This window comes from Vanacampus margaritifer, chromosome 12 (assembly GCF_051991255.1).
Source record: "Vanacampus margaritifer isolate UIUO_Vmar chromosome 12, RoL_Vmar_1.0, whole genome shotgun sequence".
In the NCBI taxonomy this organism is placed as follows: Eukaryota; Metazoa; Chordata; class Actinopteri; order Syngnathiformes; family Syngnathidae; genus Vanacampus; species Vanacampus margaritifer.
The window spans coordinates 10,713,182-10,732,045 of NC_135443.1; the positions used below are offsets into that span (position 1 = coordinate 10,713,182).

An 18,864-nucleotide genomic window follows, 5' to 3' on the forward strand; every position below is an offset into this window, starting at 1 on the left:
ATTTAAAATTTGTATTTTTTATTTTTTATTTATTTACTTTTAATTTAGGCATTTTTGGTCCTCCATACTCCATAACCCTCAGCTTAAGTGCTAGAAAATGGATGGATGGAGTCAGAGCACAAGTAAAAAAAAATATTTAAAAAAAGAAAAGAAAAGAAAAAAAGAATAGAAAAAAATCATTCAATGCAATGTTTGGATAATACATTTGTTTGTGTGTTTTATTAAAATTATTTTTTTCCTGTTAATGTGGAAGCCATAGTCTTAATAAGCAGTGCGTCTTTAGAATTTACCATTGGGTCTTAAAAAAGCCCAACAAATGAAACAGTTAAACATTAAGAGTAAACAATAAAGCAATCAAAAACTTAACATAACTCTACCTTAACATAAACAAGCACAAACACTCATGAAGCCAGTCTACAAATTTGTGTTATTGTATCAGCTAAATGGAGTCCGCATGGTGTGCAAACAGAACACACTATGGCCCTCATCTTATTAGTGAGGAATTATGGCTCATTGGGGGAACACTGCAGGCACATTGATGCAACATGCCGATTTACCTCCCACTACCACGTATTGTGGCTGTGCCAGCCACCTGCCTCGCTGCATGCGTGCGTACAAAGAAAGTGTGAAAGCAGGTTAGAAACCCCACTGAGAAGTAATTATGCACAATTAAAAGATACAATGGGTTTTATTTATCCTTATGCCATGCATCAGTCACCTACATGAAATGAGTCCACCCCCCAAAAAAAAATGTTATTTATTTTTACTGGAATTTTGTAGTTAATTATATAATTATATAGTCTTGAGTATGAGAAATGTGGGAATTTGTTGATTAATAACATTTCCAAAACAAAAAAAAACAATGACAGATACAATTTCTGATATTAAATGTAAGTATTGGAAGTAAATGTATTCCAAAAGGTGGGTGGTTATAGTTTTTATTATATTTGTATTCATTTTATTTCACTTTTATTTATTCATTTTACTTTAGTGGTCTAATAAAGATCTAATGATGCAAAATAATGTTAGTGGTAGGGGTGTGAATTGCCTAGTACCTGGCGATTCGATTCGTACCAAGATTCATAGGTCGCGATTTGATTCAATACCGATTAATCCCGATACGAATTTATAAATTGACTATTGCGATTTTTTTTTAACTCAAATTTAGAAAATACAAATCAGTAAACTTGTACATGTACATTGTAAGATTTGTATGAAAATGTATTTATTTATCTAAAAATTCAGGATTATAACTGAGCCACTGCATTTAACAAACAGATTGCAGTCTATTTCATGTTTGAACAGCACTGAAATAAAATATTAAGGCTTAATGTTTCATTAATATAACATTCTTTCATGCTTAATGTGTGAATCCTAACCCTAAATAAGACATTTTGTTGAATATTCCCATTAAAAAAATGTATGCTTAAAAATCGATTCGGCCGCATATTGAATTGATTCGACAATTGCGCGCTGTAATATTACCGAATCGATTTTTTCTAACACCCCTAGTTAGTGGTCTAACTAAAGATTTGCATGTGGGCTAATATTACCCCGTCCTGTTCAGATATTTCCAGACTTGTCGAATCGGATTCAAGTGGGTTCTAGCTGGGCCCTGAGGCCACTCATTTGATACTTGTGTCTTGGCTGTGTGCTTCTGATCATTGTTCTGCTGAAAAATGAACTTTCCCCCCGAGGTCACGAGAGAGATCCAGGATGTCTCTAAATTGCTGCATTCATCTTTCCCTCAATCCACAGTAGTCTCCCAGATCCTGCCACTGAATAATATCCCCAAAGCATGATTCTGATACCGCCATTTTGAGTTAAATCTTTGTCTCATCATTTTTTAGTCGTGTCTGTGTCGCGGTCGGCCAACTACAACTGCTGCTGTTCTCGCTCTTGAGCGACAGTGATATTATTTGTTGATTGAGTTACTTATTATAATCGGAAACATACTGTAAATAATTCATATCTTAACATTAGCCAATAATAAAAAAAAAAAATCGGACAAGCTATTTCAATGCGGACGTTCCTAAATGACATCTCTCATGAGGAGGTACAGTGACTGTACATAAGGTTAATGATTTAATTATGGGCAAGAGAAATTGAGTGTGTCTTCTAATTGCATAGTTAATGGAGAGGGGGGTTCAAAACCTGAACATCAGCTCTCCCCATTTGAGAGATGAGTGAGAAGTTAAGGCATATGTGGACATTTATGCATATGTGTGGGTCATTGCCCAAACATTGTGATGATCCATTGTAAACTGTGCCTGATTGGACTTGGTCCAATCACACACTCCAATATGGAGTATGCTCATGAAGACAAAATAAAAATAAATATCACCACAACATATATTGTATACAATGTGCCCCTGCTATTTGCGGGTGATAGGGACTACAAATAGCAAAAATCCTTGAGTAATTAAAAAGCATGTAGGTGATTGATTGATTGATTGATTGATTGATTGATTGATTGAAGGCCATATGCCGTTTTCGAACTGTCACTGAAAGCAACCACACCTCATTTTGATAGCAGATAGATAGAAAAATATTAAACATATATATTTTTAAAAATTTCTCTTATTTTAATAATACAAAAATAAAATAAAAGTCAACTGTAGTACACTCTTCTGGCAATCAACTTCGAAATGAACTTTTATCCCAGTCACAAGTCTAGCCGTGTTTATGTTGTGCATGATGTTTAAATAGTGAATTGGTGGGAGGAAGATTTGTTTGGAAAGTGTAACTCACATTATGGTTGTAGGCTAGCGGGCTAGCTAAAAAGAAGCTACAGCGCGTAGCATGCCGCTGGACTCTCAGCTCAAACTTTCGCTCCGAGTAAGTTCCAGTGAATACCGCTCTTCATTTCCTCCTCCCGTCCGTGAAGCTTTTTCAAACTGCCCGCGTGTGGAGGACACGACTAGTCAGTTCGTTCGTTCCCACCTCCCCAACATGTCGCAACGGTCCCACTCGCGCGTGCGCTCTCTCTCTCTCTCTCTCTCTCTCTCTCTCTCTCTCTTCTCTCTCTCTCTCTCTCTCTCTCTCTCTCTCTCTCTCTCTCTCTCGCTCACTATGTTCTCGGTTCATAATTTCCCTGTTCTTTCAATGCAATTTATGGGGATGTCAGTTTCTCCACCTGCTCCAACCCTCCAATTCATCATTCCTGGTGGGGACTGTCATGTCCATCATCCACTTGGCCAATCTGGCGCCTGAGGGTATGTACATGCCAGCTCTGTGCCACGGGTTTGTGAACATGTCAACTGGTAGACTTCCAGAAGCATTTCATTTTCTGTTTTAACCCATTTTGTGGAGTATACTTTAATGTCCTGGTGATGGGGAGTAAAGCAAGCTAGCTTCAACATTTTCGGGGAAATAAAGTACTCCTACAGGTAGTGAAAATGTCCTTATAGCAGTAATTTTCAAATATTTTTTTGTACACTTCCCCCAAGAGGAAATGAAACGAAAATGAAAATGGATTTTTTTTAATAGGTTTTAGGTGAACTAATGAATACACACTGTTAGACATTATTAACATTTTAATTCTTTATTTCATATATTAACCATGTTGAAATGTTTTATAGATGTGTAAAGTAGGTGAAATAGTGTTGAACTCAGTATAATTTGACCTTAACCTAAGCTGGAACACCTTGTTTGGTCTAAAATTCCTTCTCAGTGTTGCGCACACACATTTTGTTCTTGAGAACAGAATCTGCTTTGAGAGAGCACACACACACACACACTCTGTTTGCGCCATCGCTCACGGCCACTCTAAATCTGATTCAACTTGTTTGTGAGATATTGTTTTGAGAAAAAGTACCCGGAGAGTATATTTTGTCTGGAGATCGGCACGGCTGCAAATTTGTTGTATAACGTGTTTTAAAAGGCGTTTCACTTTCCAAGCTCGATACTATAAGAAGCCCTCTCTCCCAAGGGAGGGGGCACAATGGGCACTCTGAAAATTCCACCTCCTACGTGATGTTCAGGGTTGTCCCGATGTCCGGAGATCTCTGTTTTAATAAATCATCCTTGCAAGGAATTTCTCACAGGAAATCTGTCTTCAATAATTTTTGAACACGCAAAAGAGGACAAATAATTAGCCTCTTTCAATACACACTCGCACGCACGCACACACGCACATACACATTCCCACAAACAAAAAAAAAAAGAAAAAAGGGAGCAATGATTATGACATGTCAAATCGGTAAAATTACCGAATGAACAATACTGAGCTCTCCAGAAAAGAAAAGAAAAGAAAAGAAAAGAAAAGAAAAGAAAAGAAAAGAAAAGAAAAGAAAAGAAAAGAAAAGAAAAGGAGCCCAAATCACAGGTTTCAGCAAAAACCACCTGCAGGCCCCATTTGTGGAAAATAAGCGGCGGTCGACATTGGCTTTGACACGAGCTGCAAGCTTTGTCAAGTACTTCTCTTTCGGGCGATTATATTAAAAAAAATGTACATTGATGTGATAGAACTTTTTTTTTTGCAAATAATTTAAATTAATAGTAGTATTTTTGAATGAATGATTTTTTAGTTCACCACTTATAGATGGCACTAAATCCTACACACTGTCCTTTTAAACAAAATATGTGCGATGGCGCTGAGACATTACTGTTTCTTACTGTCAAAATCTTGTTTTTGTTGTCTGTGCTTGTCCGCCTCTGGCAGGCGAATTGAGAAATCGTAGCCACAGGGGCAAGCGCCGATCCTTCTTGCAATGCAGGCAGTGTGTCCTGTTTACAACAAAAACCAGGCACTCAAAAACAGATAAATGCATGGCATATATTGCTTTCAGATATGTCAGGTACTTGAAAGCTGCTGAGTTGCTAAATGTCTAGATGTGTCTGAGGATAGAGGTATATCTCTGACTAGCAGAGGCGAGCGCTCAAGCTGAATAACATGAAAATGTAACCGTTTGCCTTGGAGAAGTTATTTCATAACCGCATGTCTCCGGGGCAACAGGCTAATGACACTCATCTCACAGTCTGGTGGCATCCAAATCCATTACAGCGCTGAACCCGTGGCATTACAAATCTGCTTGCCATCATCCAATTTGCCTCTTGTAAATTGCCTCTTTCAAACTGTGAAGAAATGGTTCAACATTTGTGAAATATATGTCAAGGGCATAATAAAATAAATTCAGATAATTAGACATCACAAAGAGAATATTGTGTACATCCAATTAGTCTTGGATTTAGTATGAAAACCGGGACCGGAGAAAGAGGCAGTGAGTCAATCCATGCACTGAAAAAGCAAGCATTTAAAAGGTAATGAAAAGAATCCTCTCACCGCTCGGATGAATCTACGTTATACAATTTTGAGCGAAAAGTATTTGAACACTTTAAAAGCAGTAAGCATAAGATTGAGTCATCGTGAGGTTGAATTGCTTAAATGTTCTACATTATATAATAAAAAGAGTTTCTTGGTGCTTTTTTCCCCTCATCTGACGCAGTTTATTAGATACTATAATGCAACCGTGTTATGCAACTGCGCAGGGCAAATGTTATGAAGGTCCCACCTCATTTAGAATTTTGCACCTGCCCCCTCTATGCCTACACACTAGAATACAAAAACCGTATATGCGCCTCAGCGGATCAATTTAAAATATTGCATAGCAATGAAATATACGCTTTCAAATCTACTCCGACTTCCCGTGGCACATTTATGACATAAAATGCACTTTATTTCCACGCTTTCAAGGCCCCTGAGATCCAGCCTATTTGCAGATTTTGTTTCCCCCTATCGCTACTTGATAGCTGCTTGAATGAGTTTATCACTCATGCACAATTGCCGCTGTATGCTACCTTGTTCACTTTGCAGAAGACGTGCATCACAAAACAAGAAGTAGAGAGGGTTTATGGTTACCTGGGGACGTGACTCAATAAATGCCAACGTGGCATCATTAGCGCTGTCATTTAATGACAAGGTTGACTGGAAGAGCGTAACAATGTCCATGTGGCAGTAATAAAGAAGACGAAGGAATTTCAGGATTATTTAGTAGGAAAGTAGAAAAATGTCAGGGTGACAGTCGACACAGGCTTTAGGGAAAAAAATGTAGATAAGTAATAAGTATTTTTTTAAATGGAGTGCACATCTATGGCCCTTTTACCTACACCATATGTTTGCGATTGTACCCATAGTTAACTTGTTGTTAGCCAAACACAGATCCCTGTCTCGTGTATTCATTGCCATCTATTTCCTCATTTCTGACAAAGTGCATGATGATTTGATTACTGCTTGCCTTGCCACAATGAAATGTCATATTTGTACAAGTACGGCTATTGCAGAAATTGTGTGATTTAGTTTAAAAAAAATATACAAATAAAAAAAAGTAGGTTGTGTTAATATGGCATGCTTGTCTGGATCAAGATTTGAAAAAATATTTCTTGCTCAAGTTTTCTGCTTGCGTGTGTGATTTATGACCCAAACCTGAATGAGGTGTCTGTTCTCCACAGCAGCAGGCCTTCCCACTCTCATGCTGTCAGTGAACCAGCTGATGTGCAGCACTTGCATCTTGGAAAGATTCTTCAGGCCGCACCCCTTTAGCCACGCCCACAGGGATGAGGCCCTGCTGTCCTCAGACACCACGTGAGTGATCTCATCGCTGTAAATGAAGATGAATGACTTCAATGCTTTCTTCCATTGTGTGAGTGAAGCTACAGGACAAGTCAAGGTCACAAAAATTGCACTACTTAGAGTGTGTTAAAGATTATTATTATTATTATCATCATCATTATTATTATCATGAAGTATTTTGGTTACATTTGTTTGTTGTTAAATTTGCCTATATAATGTAAAACCACTGCATGGATTTGTAAATTTATGTCATCAAATAAAACTCAAAAAGTCAAAGTGACATGCAAATGAGCAAGAAAGCAAGCCCAGTGCTGAATTGTTTTTGCCAGATTCAGTGCGACTGCGAGCCTAGACGCAAGGACGTATGAAAGTCACAGAGCTTTGATATGGAGAAGTCTCTGTGGTCAACTCTCAGCTGCCCCTGTTCTTTCAGCCAAAACTTCCATTTCCTTCTAAATGAGGAAATTGGGCACGCAATAAAATGAAAATGTCCATAAGTGGTGGCAATATTTGCTCTGTTTTGCCTTAACTGCTAGATTCTGACATAAAATGTCACTGTCAAATGTGTGCTAATATTTTGCAGCATTGTTAATCATTGCAAGCTTCAACCACAATTAAAATTTACATGTGTACTTAATTAAGTGGCCTTTAAAAAGAATCAGTTAATAAAAACTGCAAATTATTATTAATAATAATAATAATAATAATAATAATAATTCAAATCACAGGTTGAGTTGTTCTCTTATTATTATTATTTTTTTAGCTCAAACACTTTTTTATTTTTTAATCTATATATTGACACCTAAAAGCTATTGAAAAACTGACATATCGTCCAACAAATCACGGATTAACATGTAATAATTTGTTTCTTGACCTTGGTGAGCATATTGGGAATAAGGAAAATAAAATACATGTGAGTGCATGTTTCCCACAGAGTCTTACGCTCATTACATCCGACCATATGTTGAGGGCAGGCGCATTCGACTTGTGTAAAACTAGAAATGTGTGCTGTTGCTATCAAACTGCAGCTGATATCAGTTTTGTCAGCTTACAGAATTAACGTCAGTTTGAGGCAGGCACGCTCTATTTCCTGCCGTTGGTTTCAAACTATTGTATCAAGCCGAGTGTAACCGAAGCAGCGTTCAAGCTGTGTTTCTGGGAATGTTGCCATGGCCAAGCTGTCACGCTGCTGGCAGGCACACAGACACACACACACAGTTGTGGTTATACAACACTCATGAGGACTCTTCATTAACAGCGTACACTACATCCATCTTAAATCGATCAATAATAATAATAATTTTGTGTTTGAAACATAGAAAATTAGACAAATTATCAAGGCCCTATTTCCATAGACAGGTAGATGAAAGTTTGTCTGGTCGGTGCTAGATTACACTTTCCTTTCTTTTCTTTGATCCTTCCTCGGGTCTCCTGACAACCTCACAACGCTAGCTGGATTCTGAAGTATTCGGTTTAGGTGAACGGTATGGGATTTTTAATAGGTTTTAGGTGAATTAATGAGTACACACTCGCACGCACACATGCACACATACACCAGCACACATACACCAGCACATGCACATAACCACGCACATTCTCACCCACAAACAAAAAAGAAAAAGAGGGAAAAAAAGAGAGAGAGAGCAATGATGATGACATGTCGAATCGGTAAGATTACAGAATGAACAATACTGAGCTCTCTCTAAAAAAATAAAAAATATTAAATATTAAAAAAATATATCTAACTTAAAAAAAAAAAGAAGACATTATAGCTAATATTAAGAACAAATTACTCATACCAAGCTCAAATGATAGTTTATAGTGACCAGCGGAAGAGCAAGGCTGTGCGGTCGGCGTAAAAGCGGGCACATTTTCATTTTGGTTCCGAGACAAGTCTAAGTCTAGTGTGTTTAAGACAACCTCGCACCTCTCTGAGCGTTTGTCTTGATCATAAAGAGGCATGTGTGCATAATAACGCGTTCAACTAGTGAGAGAATAACAATGAAGGCCCGTCACATCCACAGTTTGCACACAACAATTGATTCATCCTGGCTGGAAACAACTTCATGCAAAAATTCTCTCCTTAAGTGCGACTTGACAGCAAAGTTTTGAGAACGTCATTAAAAAAAACTCCTTCTGTGTTGTTAAAAAAGAAAAGTCGATTTGTACTCTGAAATCCAAAGCCACAGGCAGCCACCCTGCAAGTGACTGTAAGTGTGATTTCAAAGTTACAAGTCTTTGTAGACAGAGAGTATAGAGAGCAAAAAATAGCACGTTTTTCCCAACCTGAGGATGTCATCCACAATAAAGCCTTTTGACCTGGCCAGCTGGGTCAGAAAGTTTCTCCTGCTGGAGCCCATTTTCCTCTCCACTAGGTAGAGTCTGACCTCCTTAAACTTCACCGCATGCCTGGTGACACTGACGCTCGCCGGCTTTGACCGCTTCCTAACACAAGGCCCAATGGCAGCATGGAACATCTTTTTCTGGACTGAGCAAAGTGTTTATGCAGCGTTTGTTCTCATAAGTTCCATCAGAGGGAGAAAAAAAAAAGCAACGGTTCTTGTTGTTGTTTTTTTTCCTGACAGTGTAACAGTTTCTGGTAGACAATAACATTTCTGGCAACAGGTGTTGAAATTTTGGTGTTTACCATAGAAACACCTGCATTGTTGTTTTTTTTCTCCGAAGAGTTTGGCATTTGCCTCAAAGATGCTCTGATAGCTGAAAGAGGAAAAATGCTTTTGACTAAGTTGTGCCTAACAAAACAACTCAAAAGTTTCATAGCAAGTACACTCAACTTGGAATGAGTGGAGCTTCTCTCCAGGGAGTTGCCCAAATTCTGGTCACCTCACACAGCTGTCCTGCCATGTCCAGTTCATTTTGTCACTTGCTCACACATTATGTCCAGCCCAAGTCAGCACCATCTGCTCCACCACTTTAATTAGCTTACTGTTGAAAATTGAGAGTCTTTGTGGAATTTCATCCACAACCTTTGCGCACACAGGTAGCCAAAGTAGACTACATTATGGCAAAAGAAAAAATTATCATAACTCATTAGAAACACTGCAAAAACAAAAACAAAATGAAAAAAATATGAGTTTCTCAGAATTTTTTTCTCATTCTCCCCAAAAAAAAATATCTTGGAAAAATATTTTGCATTAAAAAATTTATCTGGGGTTGGTGAAAGATTCTGGTTGGTAACCCGGTGGGTAGTAGGTGATGTCTGGTCGGTGCTGGATTTCACTTTCCTTTCTTTTCTTTGATCCTTCCTCGGGTCTCCTGAAAACCTCACGACTCTAGCTGGATTGTGAAGTATTCGGTTTAGGTGAACGGTATGGGATTTTTAAATAGGTTTTAGGTGAATTAATGAGTACACACTTGCACGCACACATGCACACACACACAAGCACATGCACATACTCACGCACATTCTCACCCACAAACAAAAAAGAAAAAGAGAAAAAAAAGAGAGAGAGAGCAATGATGATGACATGTCGAATCGGTAAGATTACAGAATGAACAATACTGAGCTCTCTCTAAAAAAAATTAAAAATATTAAATATTAAAGAAAAATATCTAACTTTAAGAAAAAAAGACATTATAGCTAATATTAAGAAAAAAATACTCATAAGAAGCTCAAATAATAGTTTATAGAGACCAGCGGAAGAGCAAGGCTTTTTATTTTTATTTTAAGAGGAAAACCAATTACCGTACACAACTTCTCAATTGAGAAATTAGGGAATGCCAATTAAAGTTTGAACACAGCTCAGTGGCCTAGTCGTAGAGGGTCTACCCTGTGACTGGTTGTGGGTTCAATCCCTGGTTGGGTCATACCAACGACTCTAAAAATGGGACCCATTGCCTCCCTGCTTGACAGTGAGCATTGAGGGTTGGAACCAAATATTATGTTTAAAAATACATATATAGTAATGTAAGTTTTATTTGCTATGTAAAATACCAAGTTAAATTGTCAATTCTCAAATTAAGAAAAAAAATCTTTTTATTTTAAAATAAACATTTCTTACATAACAGAATGTCTTGCTTGTAATAAGCAAATTTTATTAAATCTTTTGGCAAGCCACTTTCACGTAATTTTTTTGTCTCTATGGAGAAAATGTCACGGTGTGTTCAGTATATACAAGATATGTCTGCGCACAATCCACCAAGAATACATGAAGCAAACATGGCGAAGCAGCCCAGAATATGGCAACACACTTTATTAGTGTGGTGACTGGTGAGTGACTTGAATATGATTTTTTATTGAGCGTAGCAAGTTAAAAATGAAAATGACGTCCATTTGGGTAATGACGTTGCGGTTTGTCCACTCCCACATAAACAGGTTATCACAAACGTTTCAGAAACCAGAATTTTGACCTTAACCCGAATATTGACCACATGTAAACATCACTGTGATATCACTGTGATGTAATTATCTACAGCAAAATGTTTTTTAATTGAGAGAGAAAACTACTAACAAACTTTGACTCAACAGTGCTTCCAAAAAATGTTTCTTCACTTTGCTTCAGCTGACTAGACATAATTTATTACACTGCTTTCACTTCACTTTCACTTCTATGGGTTAACAGGTGTCATAGAGCAGAGTTGACTAATTTGACAGTTTACCCCTTCCCCTCAATTACTCAGCAGGGTATGAAAGTGCTTGGCCTCCCGTCAAAATGAGGACCATTACATTTGAATATCACTAAGACAAATGACTTCACTCCCTGTAGCAATGTCTGAAATTGCATTGAACCCAATTTCTCAACTGACTTCATTTTGGCAGCCAAATGTGGACGCCAAATGACATTGTCCAATAATTATTTGGAGACTTCCTACAATTCCAAACCTTTGTCTAGTTGATGCCTTTCGTACATGGCATGGTTTTAGTTCCTGGCCACTGAGATCTCCAGATGGCTTTATTTATTTATTTATTTTTTCTGTACATTGTCAAAGGGTTGTTATGACAAGAACGGGGCAACAGATGAGAGTATAACAGCTTTTATTTAAGGCAGCAAGTGACTGTACAGTATGTGGCAGTTTATATTGGGCTTATTTGTGCATGAAAAAAAAATGGAAAAGAAAAGTGGTCAAAGTGGTATATCTACTTTAATGTTTAATGCACTCACCACAACCTAGTAAAATAATTGATTAGTTATTCAAACAATGATGTAACATTAACTACAGCATTATTTTTGATAATAATGTGTCAGGTTCCATACAGTATAAAATAAATGGCAGGATTCTCAAGACCTTCTAAACCTAATTTGAATTTTCATTAGCTGGGATAATTCTAGTAAGCACCCCCCCCCTCCTCCTCCTACACCCCCACCCCCCAAAAGCCTCCAGTCAGTGCATTAGAACTGCGCAAAAAATGAAGACAATGGTCTGTATTGTGTGCACTTTCTCCCTGATTTGCATGTGCGAGTATTAAGTAAATGAGTAACACTTGCAAAGTTGTTTTCATTAGAGCGATTTCAATTGACGTTATTTAATGCAACAGTAAGCACATGCACGCAATCTTCTCCCATTCTGTTGTACTTAATAACTCAAACACGCTCCTATAGAGTGTCAACAGTATGGAAAGTAAAGGGTCACGGTTGAGCTAAAGCTTATCCCACCTGAAATCAAGTGAGAGGCGGCATACGACATGGACTAACTGCCATACACTTTTCACACTTAAGGACAATTAGAGTCTTCACTTAACCTAAGAAGCCAGTTTTTTGGATGTATCTGGAGAGGGCTTCACTGCTTCACTTGGGCCCCCGGCATGCTTGTAACAGAAAGTCTTCCCACTTCCACAACAGTAAAATACAAAATAAACAATTACAGTGTGCCGACCACTGCCAATTTTTGTGTTCATCTATTGTACATTTGGATTTACATTGCATTGTTCAAGGCATTAAAAATACCTTTATTATGCTGCAATGTGACAACGTGACGTGACGTCATGACAACGGTAAAGAAACATCTGGAATCGGTTATCTTCTGGTCTTTACAACTGGAAGTGTCAGAATCTAGATCAGCTATGCTTCTTCTTTTTTTCCCACACTTCTGTAAAGGAATGCATAGTTTGCAGTAGTGTTTAAATGCATTTTAACCCTGGAGAACCCAAGAACCCTTTTCTTCTTTGGAAAATTATGAATTATACATTAAATGACTGCTATAAGTTCACTGAACACCAAAATATATGTTTTTTCAATTTTAACCCTTGTTTTTTGAACTAGCTCAGAGTTGCTAATTTATCAAAATATATATATAAAACATACTTCTAGGCATTCTGCAACATGATATGAAATAGATTAACAAAAAAAACACAATTTTACCATCTGATGGTTTGCTGAGAAGATGGTTTTGTTTGGATTGATTTCCAACTCAACAAAACAGCATGTTGCCAGCCATCTTGTCACCACCACTCTGGCTCATGTAAGTGCAATATTCATCCACTAGATGGCCCCATGCATGGGTCAGAAGTGGCACTCTGGGCTTTTGAAGTTCAATTTGTAAAAAAAAAAAAAAAAAGGTCTTTGTTATTTGAATAGCAGAATTTATAGGGGCCAAATTTGACCCCGTGAGTTCTCCAGGGTTGGGGAATCCAAGTCCGGAAAGTAAAAACCCTGCCACAGATTGGCTTTAGCCACAGGTACTTCTACTCAACTGGCAGGTAAACAAGCTCATCTCCACCTGTTGGCTGTGTAAATCTAGTGTTTCTTTGGTTTTGTATGTACAAGCATACACAACTTTGTGACAGGGTGGCACTGCTATAAACTATAAAAAAAAAAAAAATACTTATGAAAATGAAAAAGGTGCCAATCCAGATACTTTTACACACATTTTTAATTAATTGAATAAGGACTTGAAAATGAAAGTCAGAGAAATGCACAGTGAGACTCCCTGCTTCCAACCTTGGACGCATCAGTGGAACCTCAGTGTAGGTTTTTGACCGTAAATTGCTGCATTAGTTAAAGATGTGGGAGACTAATAATGAAATGACCTCCCACGGCGCACTTCCCTGTGCTGAAGCTGAGAGCTGTAGCTGCAGGATGTGACAGGTCAGTCTATTACTGTACTTTCAGGGGCACACATACTTCGACTTGGCGTGTCCCTGCTGTGACTGAAATGAACTTGCCGTCCAGAGAGCAGTGTGAGGGTTGGGACCAGAGCCAAGTGGGCTTATTTAAGGGCAAGGTGAGTGATAAGAACAACAATATGAAATATGTTGAGAGTGCTCATGGATGTCAAATAGGCACAGTGACCTATTTCCTATTTCCCTGACTATAAGAGATAAAAAGGTGACAAGATGCTATCGAGTATATGGTTCATTTGGGGGTTAGTTGTAAAAGAAATTGTCAACATTCAAATTGATATACAGTGGTTCACTAACTAACTATTAGACTTTCTGTCATAAAAAATAGAGACCATCCAGCATCATGAAGTGTTAATGTAGACTCTATCGATTTCACTTTGAGGAAGAATGAGGAATTTTAAATTGAATGCACCACATTTGAGCTTCTCTGAGAAGTCCAAAATTAATCAAGCATAAAATTCAACCTCCAAAAAAAAAATCTGTTCAGGAACGTAAGTAAATATGATTTATAATTTAATGTTATTTGACATTTTAATCCAAAACTAATGACTGGCTTTGCTATTTATTTTCCAATTTCTTGGGATTTTGCTAACTCAAGATAACCATAATAATAGCATCAACAGATTTTTTTAAGGGGTTTCTATATATTTTAGTATTAACCGTTACAGATAGATAGATAGATAGATAGATAGATAGATAGATAGATAGATAGATAGATAGATAGATAGATAGATAGATAGATAGATAGATAGATAGATAGATAGATAGATAGATAGATAGATAGATAGATAGATAGATAGATAGATGGATAGGAAAATTATTAAACATATATTTAAAAAAAAAATGCTCTCATTTTAATACAGAAATAAATAAAATAAAAAAGTCGTAGTGCACTCTTCTGGCAATCAACTGCAAAATGAACTTTTATCCCAGTCGCAAGTTTAGCCGTGTATATGTTGTGGATTATGTTTAAATAGTGAATTGGTGGGAGGAAGATTTGTTTGGAAGGTGTAACTCACGTTATGTTTTGTAGGCTAACGGGCTAGCTAGCAGGAAGCTACAGCGCGCAGCATAGATGGATAGATAGATAGATAGATAGATAGATAGATAGATAGATAGATAGATAGATAGATAGATAGATAGATAGATAGATAGATAGATAGATAGATAGATAGATAGATAGATAGATGATAGATAGATAGATAGATAGATAGATAGATAGATAGATAGATAGATAGATAGATAGATAGATAGATAGATAGATAGATAGATAGATAGATAAACAATATGCAGGACTGTGCTGCAACTGCCAACAGACTGAGAATAAGCGGACGGAGACTCACAGTGAGTACCGTAGCTCCAATTTAGTTTGTTTCAACTTGAATATAACGTCCATTATTTGTTCATGTTTTATTCTTCTGAGGGTTAGATCTGTCTTGCGGCTTTTGTCATTCTAATTACTTCCAAAATGGACAAATCCAAGGATTATGCTATTACAGCAGCACAATGATTACATACAATGAGGCTGTTTGTCAAAAATGATTAACAGGCAGTTTGGGATGCTGTACATTCAGTGCAACATTTTGCACTTTTCTTTTCCTAATTACATACAATATTTCAAGCTCAGTTGTTACTGTACCTTGTTCAGTTTTAAATTTAAATGCATTGTATACATGAGCATTCTAAGGTATAGAAAATGAAATATTTAAAGCACTTCGGTTGCATTACTTCTCTTTTTCGACTGGCCATTGTTGTTAATGTTGAACTGGAACTTCTGCTTCCACTTTCCTATAAAAAAGTAATGAGTCTCTCACTATCTTGTCTCTATTGACAACACTGTATGCAATCTTTGATACATCCTCAAGTTAATTTGATTCATATGAGGGAGTCAATATATTCGACACAGCCCTCAGCATGTTACAGTAATGCAGCTCTACTACGCCAATAATTTTAAACATCTCGTGGTGCCTTGATACAACTACACAACCTACGAGTTTTTGTTGCGATACATCATCATCATTTGGCCATTTTACTTTGACTTGCAAGCAAAATTTTGTGATTTGAACTCAATATGGTGACAAAAAGTCAACTCACTTCACAACAAGCAAGAGTTTGCTAGATAGTGAACAATTCTTCAAAAAAGAGGCTTCAACGCCCCCGTTGAAATTTACTGTCAAAATAAACATAAAACAAATACACTTTCACTACGTGTATTTAAAATAATATAAATTTGTCAACATAGGAAAGGCCATATGAGCTATTGAATAACATTTGTGAAGATTTTATAATGCTTTAATTAAGCAGCAAATGTTTTTTGGGTATTTCCATTCATTTCAGAGGGGAAAAAATGATTAGAGATAAAAGTGTATTGAGTTACGAGCATGGTCATTGAACAAGTAAAAAATTTACATAGTGAGAAAGCTGACGAGAGTGATTTTCCAAGAGAATGCCAGAATTCAATAGACTATCATTTGTAGCAAACGCAATATGATTACTCTATTGATAAATGTTAGAGAAAATTGCATGCAATAGCTTTGACCCCTAAAGCAGTTTGAAATGAGGACAAAACATAATTTGTGCCATAATTTGACATTTTCAGCACAGGCCTTCCGCTGATTTGTGCAAGCAAAAAGAAACAAGCAGTCGCCGTGACGATTAGTTTGCTGTGCTGGAATGACCATCCATTAATTTTCTAAGGTGCTTGTACTCATTAGGGTCGCAGGCTGGAGCTGGAACGTTTCCCAGCCAGCTTGGTGAGAGGCAGGGTACCCCAGCCAAGCACGGGGCACATAGACAAACAAGCATCCAAACATTTACAACTATGGACAATTTAGAGTTTTCAGTATAACTACAGTGAATATTTTTAGAAAGTGTACCTGGCGACAACCTAGAGAACAGCCATTGCCAAGATTCAAACCCAGACCTCATCGTTGCGATACACATGCTCACTGTCTACTGAGATAGCATTCTAGTACAAACGAAACATTAAACTTGATATCTCATCAAATATTTAATAGGCTGATGCTTTTATCACTAATATTTATTTCAGCTACCAACATCTCATCATCTAAATTGTGTTATAACAATCTGTTAAACTGAGCTTGTAAACCGGAATATTGCTACCTCCAAAGCAATAGCAAGTTATAGTAGTTACATGGTGCTGAGACTAGCAAAACAGCTATTCTGTTATTGTGTTTCTTCTGCTCGAATAACTTTATAAATCATGAACATTAGGAGATTTTAAATGTACCTCCGCCAGGCACAAAGTTGAGTCTTTTTGTTTAGACTGTTATTAGTTTTATTGCTAATGTGAACGCGATGGCATAATCTGATGTGTTAGTCAACATCATCGCACAATTTATTCGGTTGCTAACATCACAAACGACAATGCAAAGAAGAAGAAAGAGCAGTAGTAGTAAGTAGAAGAGGAAGAAATAAAATACGTCGGCTGGCTTGTAATTACTTTGCGGTTGCTTGTCATTTCTATTGTTGTGAATGACTCACTTTGATCAGATGGGCAGCTGTCATTGGATTCCAATAGTTGTGTGGGTTTCTTTTTGATAAAACATAAATGTTGTACGTGTTATTTTTCCGATGTAGACCCTTAGCATCTGTTTATTTTTTCACTCACATGAATGATGCATTTTTATGGGTTAACCATTACATGCTGTTAAGACAATGGCATGCTTGCATGTGGATTTATAGTAGGATGCAAGGGTTTTACTTATTACATATGTATGAGTGCACATTATTCTCTTGGAACTTCCCATTTGATTCAAGAAATCAAAGGGGAGCAAATAATTTTGGTCACACTAAAATGCACTGCAACCTAAACACCAAAATGGGCACTAAACCAAATAGTTACATTTTAACAACAGTTTAATGCTAACATGTAATGACATCTGCCATAGTCAGGCGATTCATAAATTTGCAGCGATTTTACATTAAAAGCATACCTTCAGAGAGGGGAACAACATCAACTACTGGAGATTAGTTGGGGACCTTCTCTGCTCCTTCTTCTTGTTCTTAATTGCGGAACATCTCCAGCACAGCATGGACACACAGCCCCAAATTTGAACTCTATACTGTAAAAAACTAATAATAATGTTTGTAAATCTAATATAGTGGGGGAGTGAATGATAAACAACGATATACATTAGTGGGAGAACGTTGTATGTTATCCAATTAGCAGCACAGTTGAATGACCAGGACAGCTTCATCATCTTTGCTTGAACATACTGTATCTGTGGCGGTTTTTTTTTACATTTTGAACCTGTTCAACCAATACACCACATTCAACCAAGCCATGTAGGGCTCAAGTAATGGTGATGTGAAATTGAACAACAGCTAAATGGGAAGTAACCTGAAACTTGCAACTGTTTTTAAACACAAACAGAGGACCAAAATGTGTTGAGTGTTTAAATAACAAGTCTCTCAAGTTATTTACCACAGCAAAAATAAAAGAAGCGTTACAATTGCAATTCAGGTACCAGATAAGCTAACAGTTAACCTAACGTTTTCTACTTTTTCCTTTCTTCTACTTTTTCCATCCATCCATTATCCATCCATTATCTACCACTTATCCGGGGTCGGGTCGCGGGGGAAGCAGCATTAGTAAAGAAGCCCAGACTTCCCTCTCCCCAGCCACTTCAACCAGCTCCTCCGACGGGATCCCAAGGCATTCCCAGGTCAGCCGAGAGACAAAGTCCCCCGAGCGTGTCCTGGGTCGTCCCCGGGGCCTCCTGCCGGTGGGACATGCCCTGTACACCTTTCCAAGGAGGCATCCAAGAGGCATTCAAACCAGATGCCCGAGCCACCTCAACTGGTTCTGGAGGAGCAGCAGCTCAACTCTGAATCCCTCCCGGATGACCGAGCTTCTCACCCTATCTCTAAGGGAGCGAATGGCTGGTGATCACGGCTTGAAGAAACCAACAGCGCCACATCATCCGCAAAAAGCAGAGATACAATGTTGAGGCCACCAAACCGGACCCCCTCAACGCCTCAGCTGTGCCTAGAAATTCTGTCCATAAAAAGTTATGAACAGAATCAGTGAAAAAGGACAACCTTGGCGGAGTCCAACCCTCACTGGAAACAAATTTGACTTACTGCCGGCAATGCGAACCAAACTCTGATATCGGTCGTACAAGGACGAAACAGCCCGTAAGGGGCTCGGTACTTCGTACTCCCGAAGCATCCCCCACAGAACCCCAAG

General features: G+C 37.8%; 2 protein-coding genes across 8 annotated transcripts in view; one reads left to right on the top strand and one right to left on the bottom strand.

The window, feature by feature from the left end:
• Positions 1–2,974, bottom strand: part of dntt (deoxynucleotidyltransferase, terminal) — a 57,550-nt gene extending 54,576 nt beyond the window's left edge. Inside the window, exon 1 of the mRNA XM_077581555.1 lies at positions 2,752–2,974. The gene's annotated coding sequence lies outside the window, so the exon portion shown is untranslated. The remainder of the gene's footprint in view (positions 1–2,751) is intronic.
• Positions 1–18,864, top strand: part of blnk (B cell linker) — a 36,111-nt gene that overhangs the window by 4,560 nt on the left and 12,687 nt on the right. For 6 of the 7 annotated variants that reach the window (XM_077581546.1, XM_077581548.1, XM_077581545.1 and 3 more), the window contains 2 exons: positions 6,451–6,583; positions 13,642–13,753. In XM_077581546.1, the coding sequence (XP_077437672.1) occupies positions 6,451–6,583; positions 13,642–13,753 (245 nt within the window). The remainder of the gene's footprint in view (positions 1–6,450; positions 6,584–13,641; positions 13,754–18,864) is intronic. The other variant, XM_077581550.1, reaches the window with a different exon arrangement.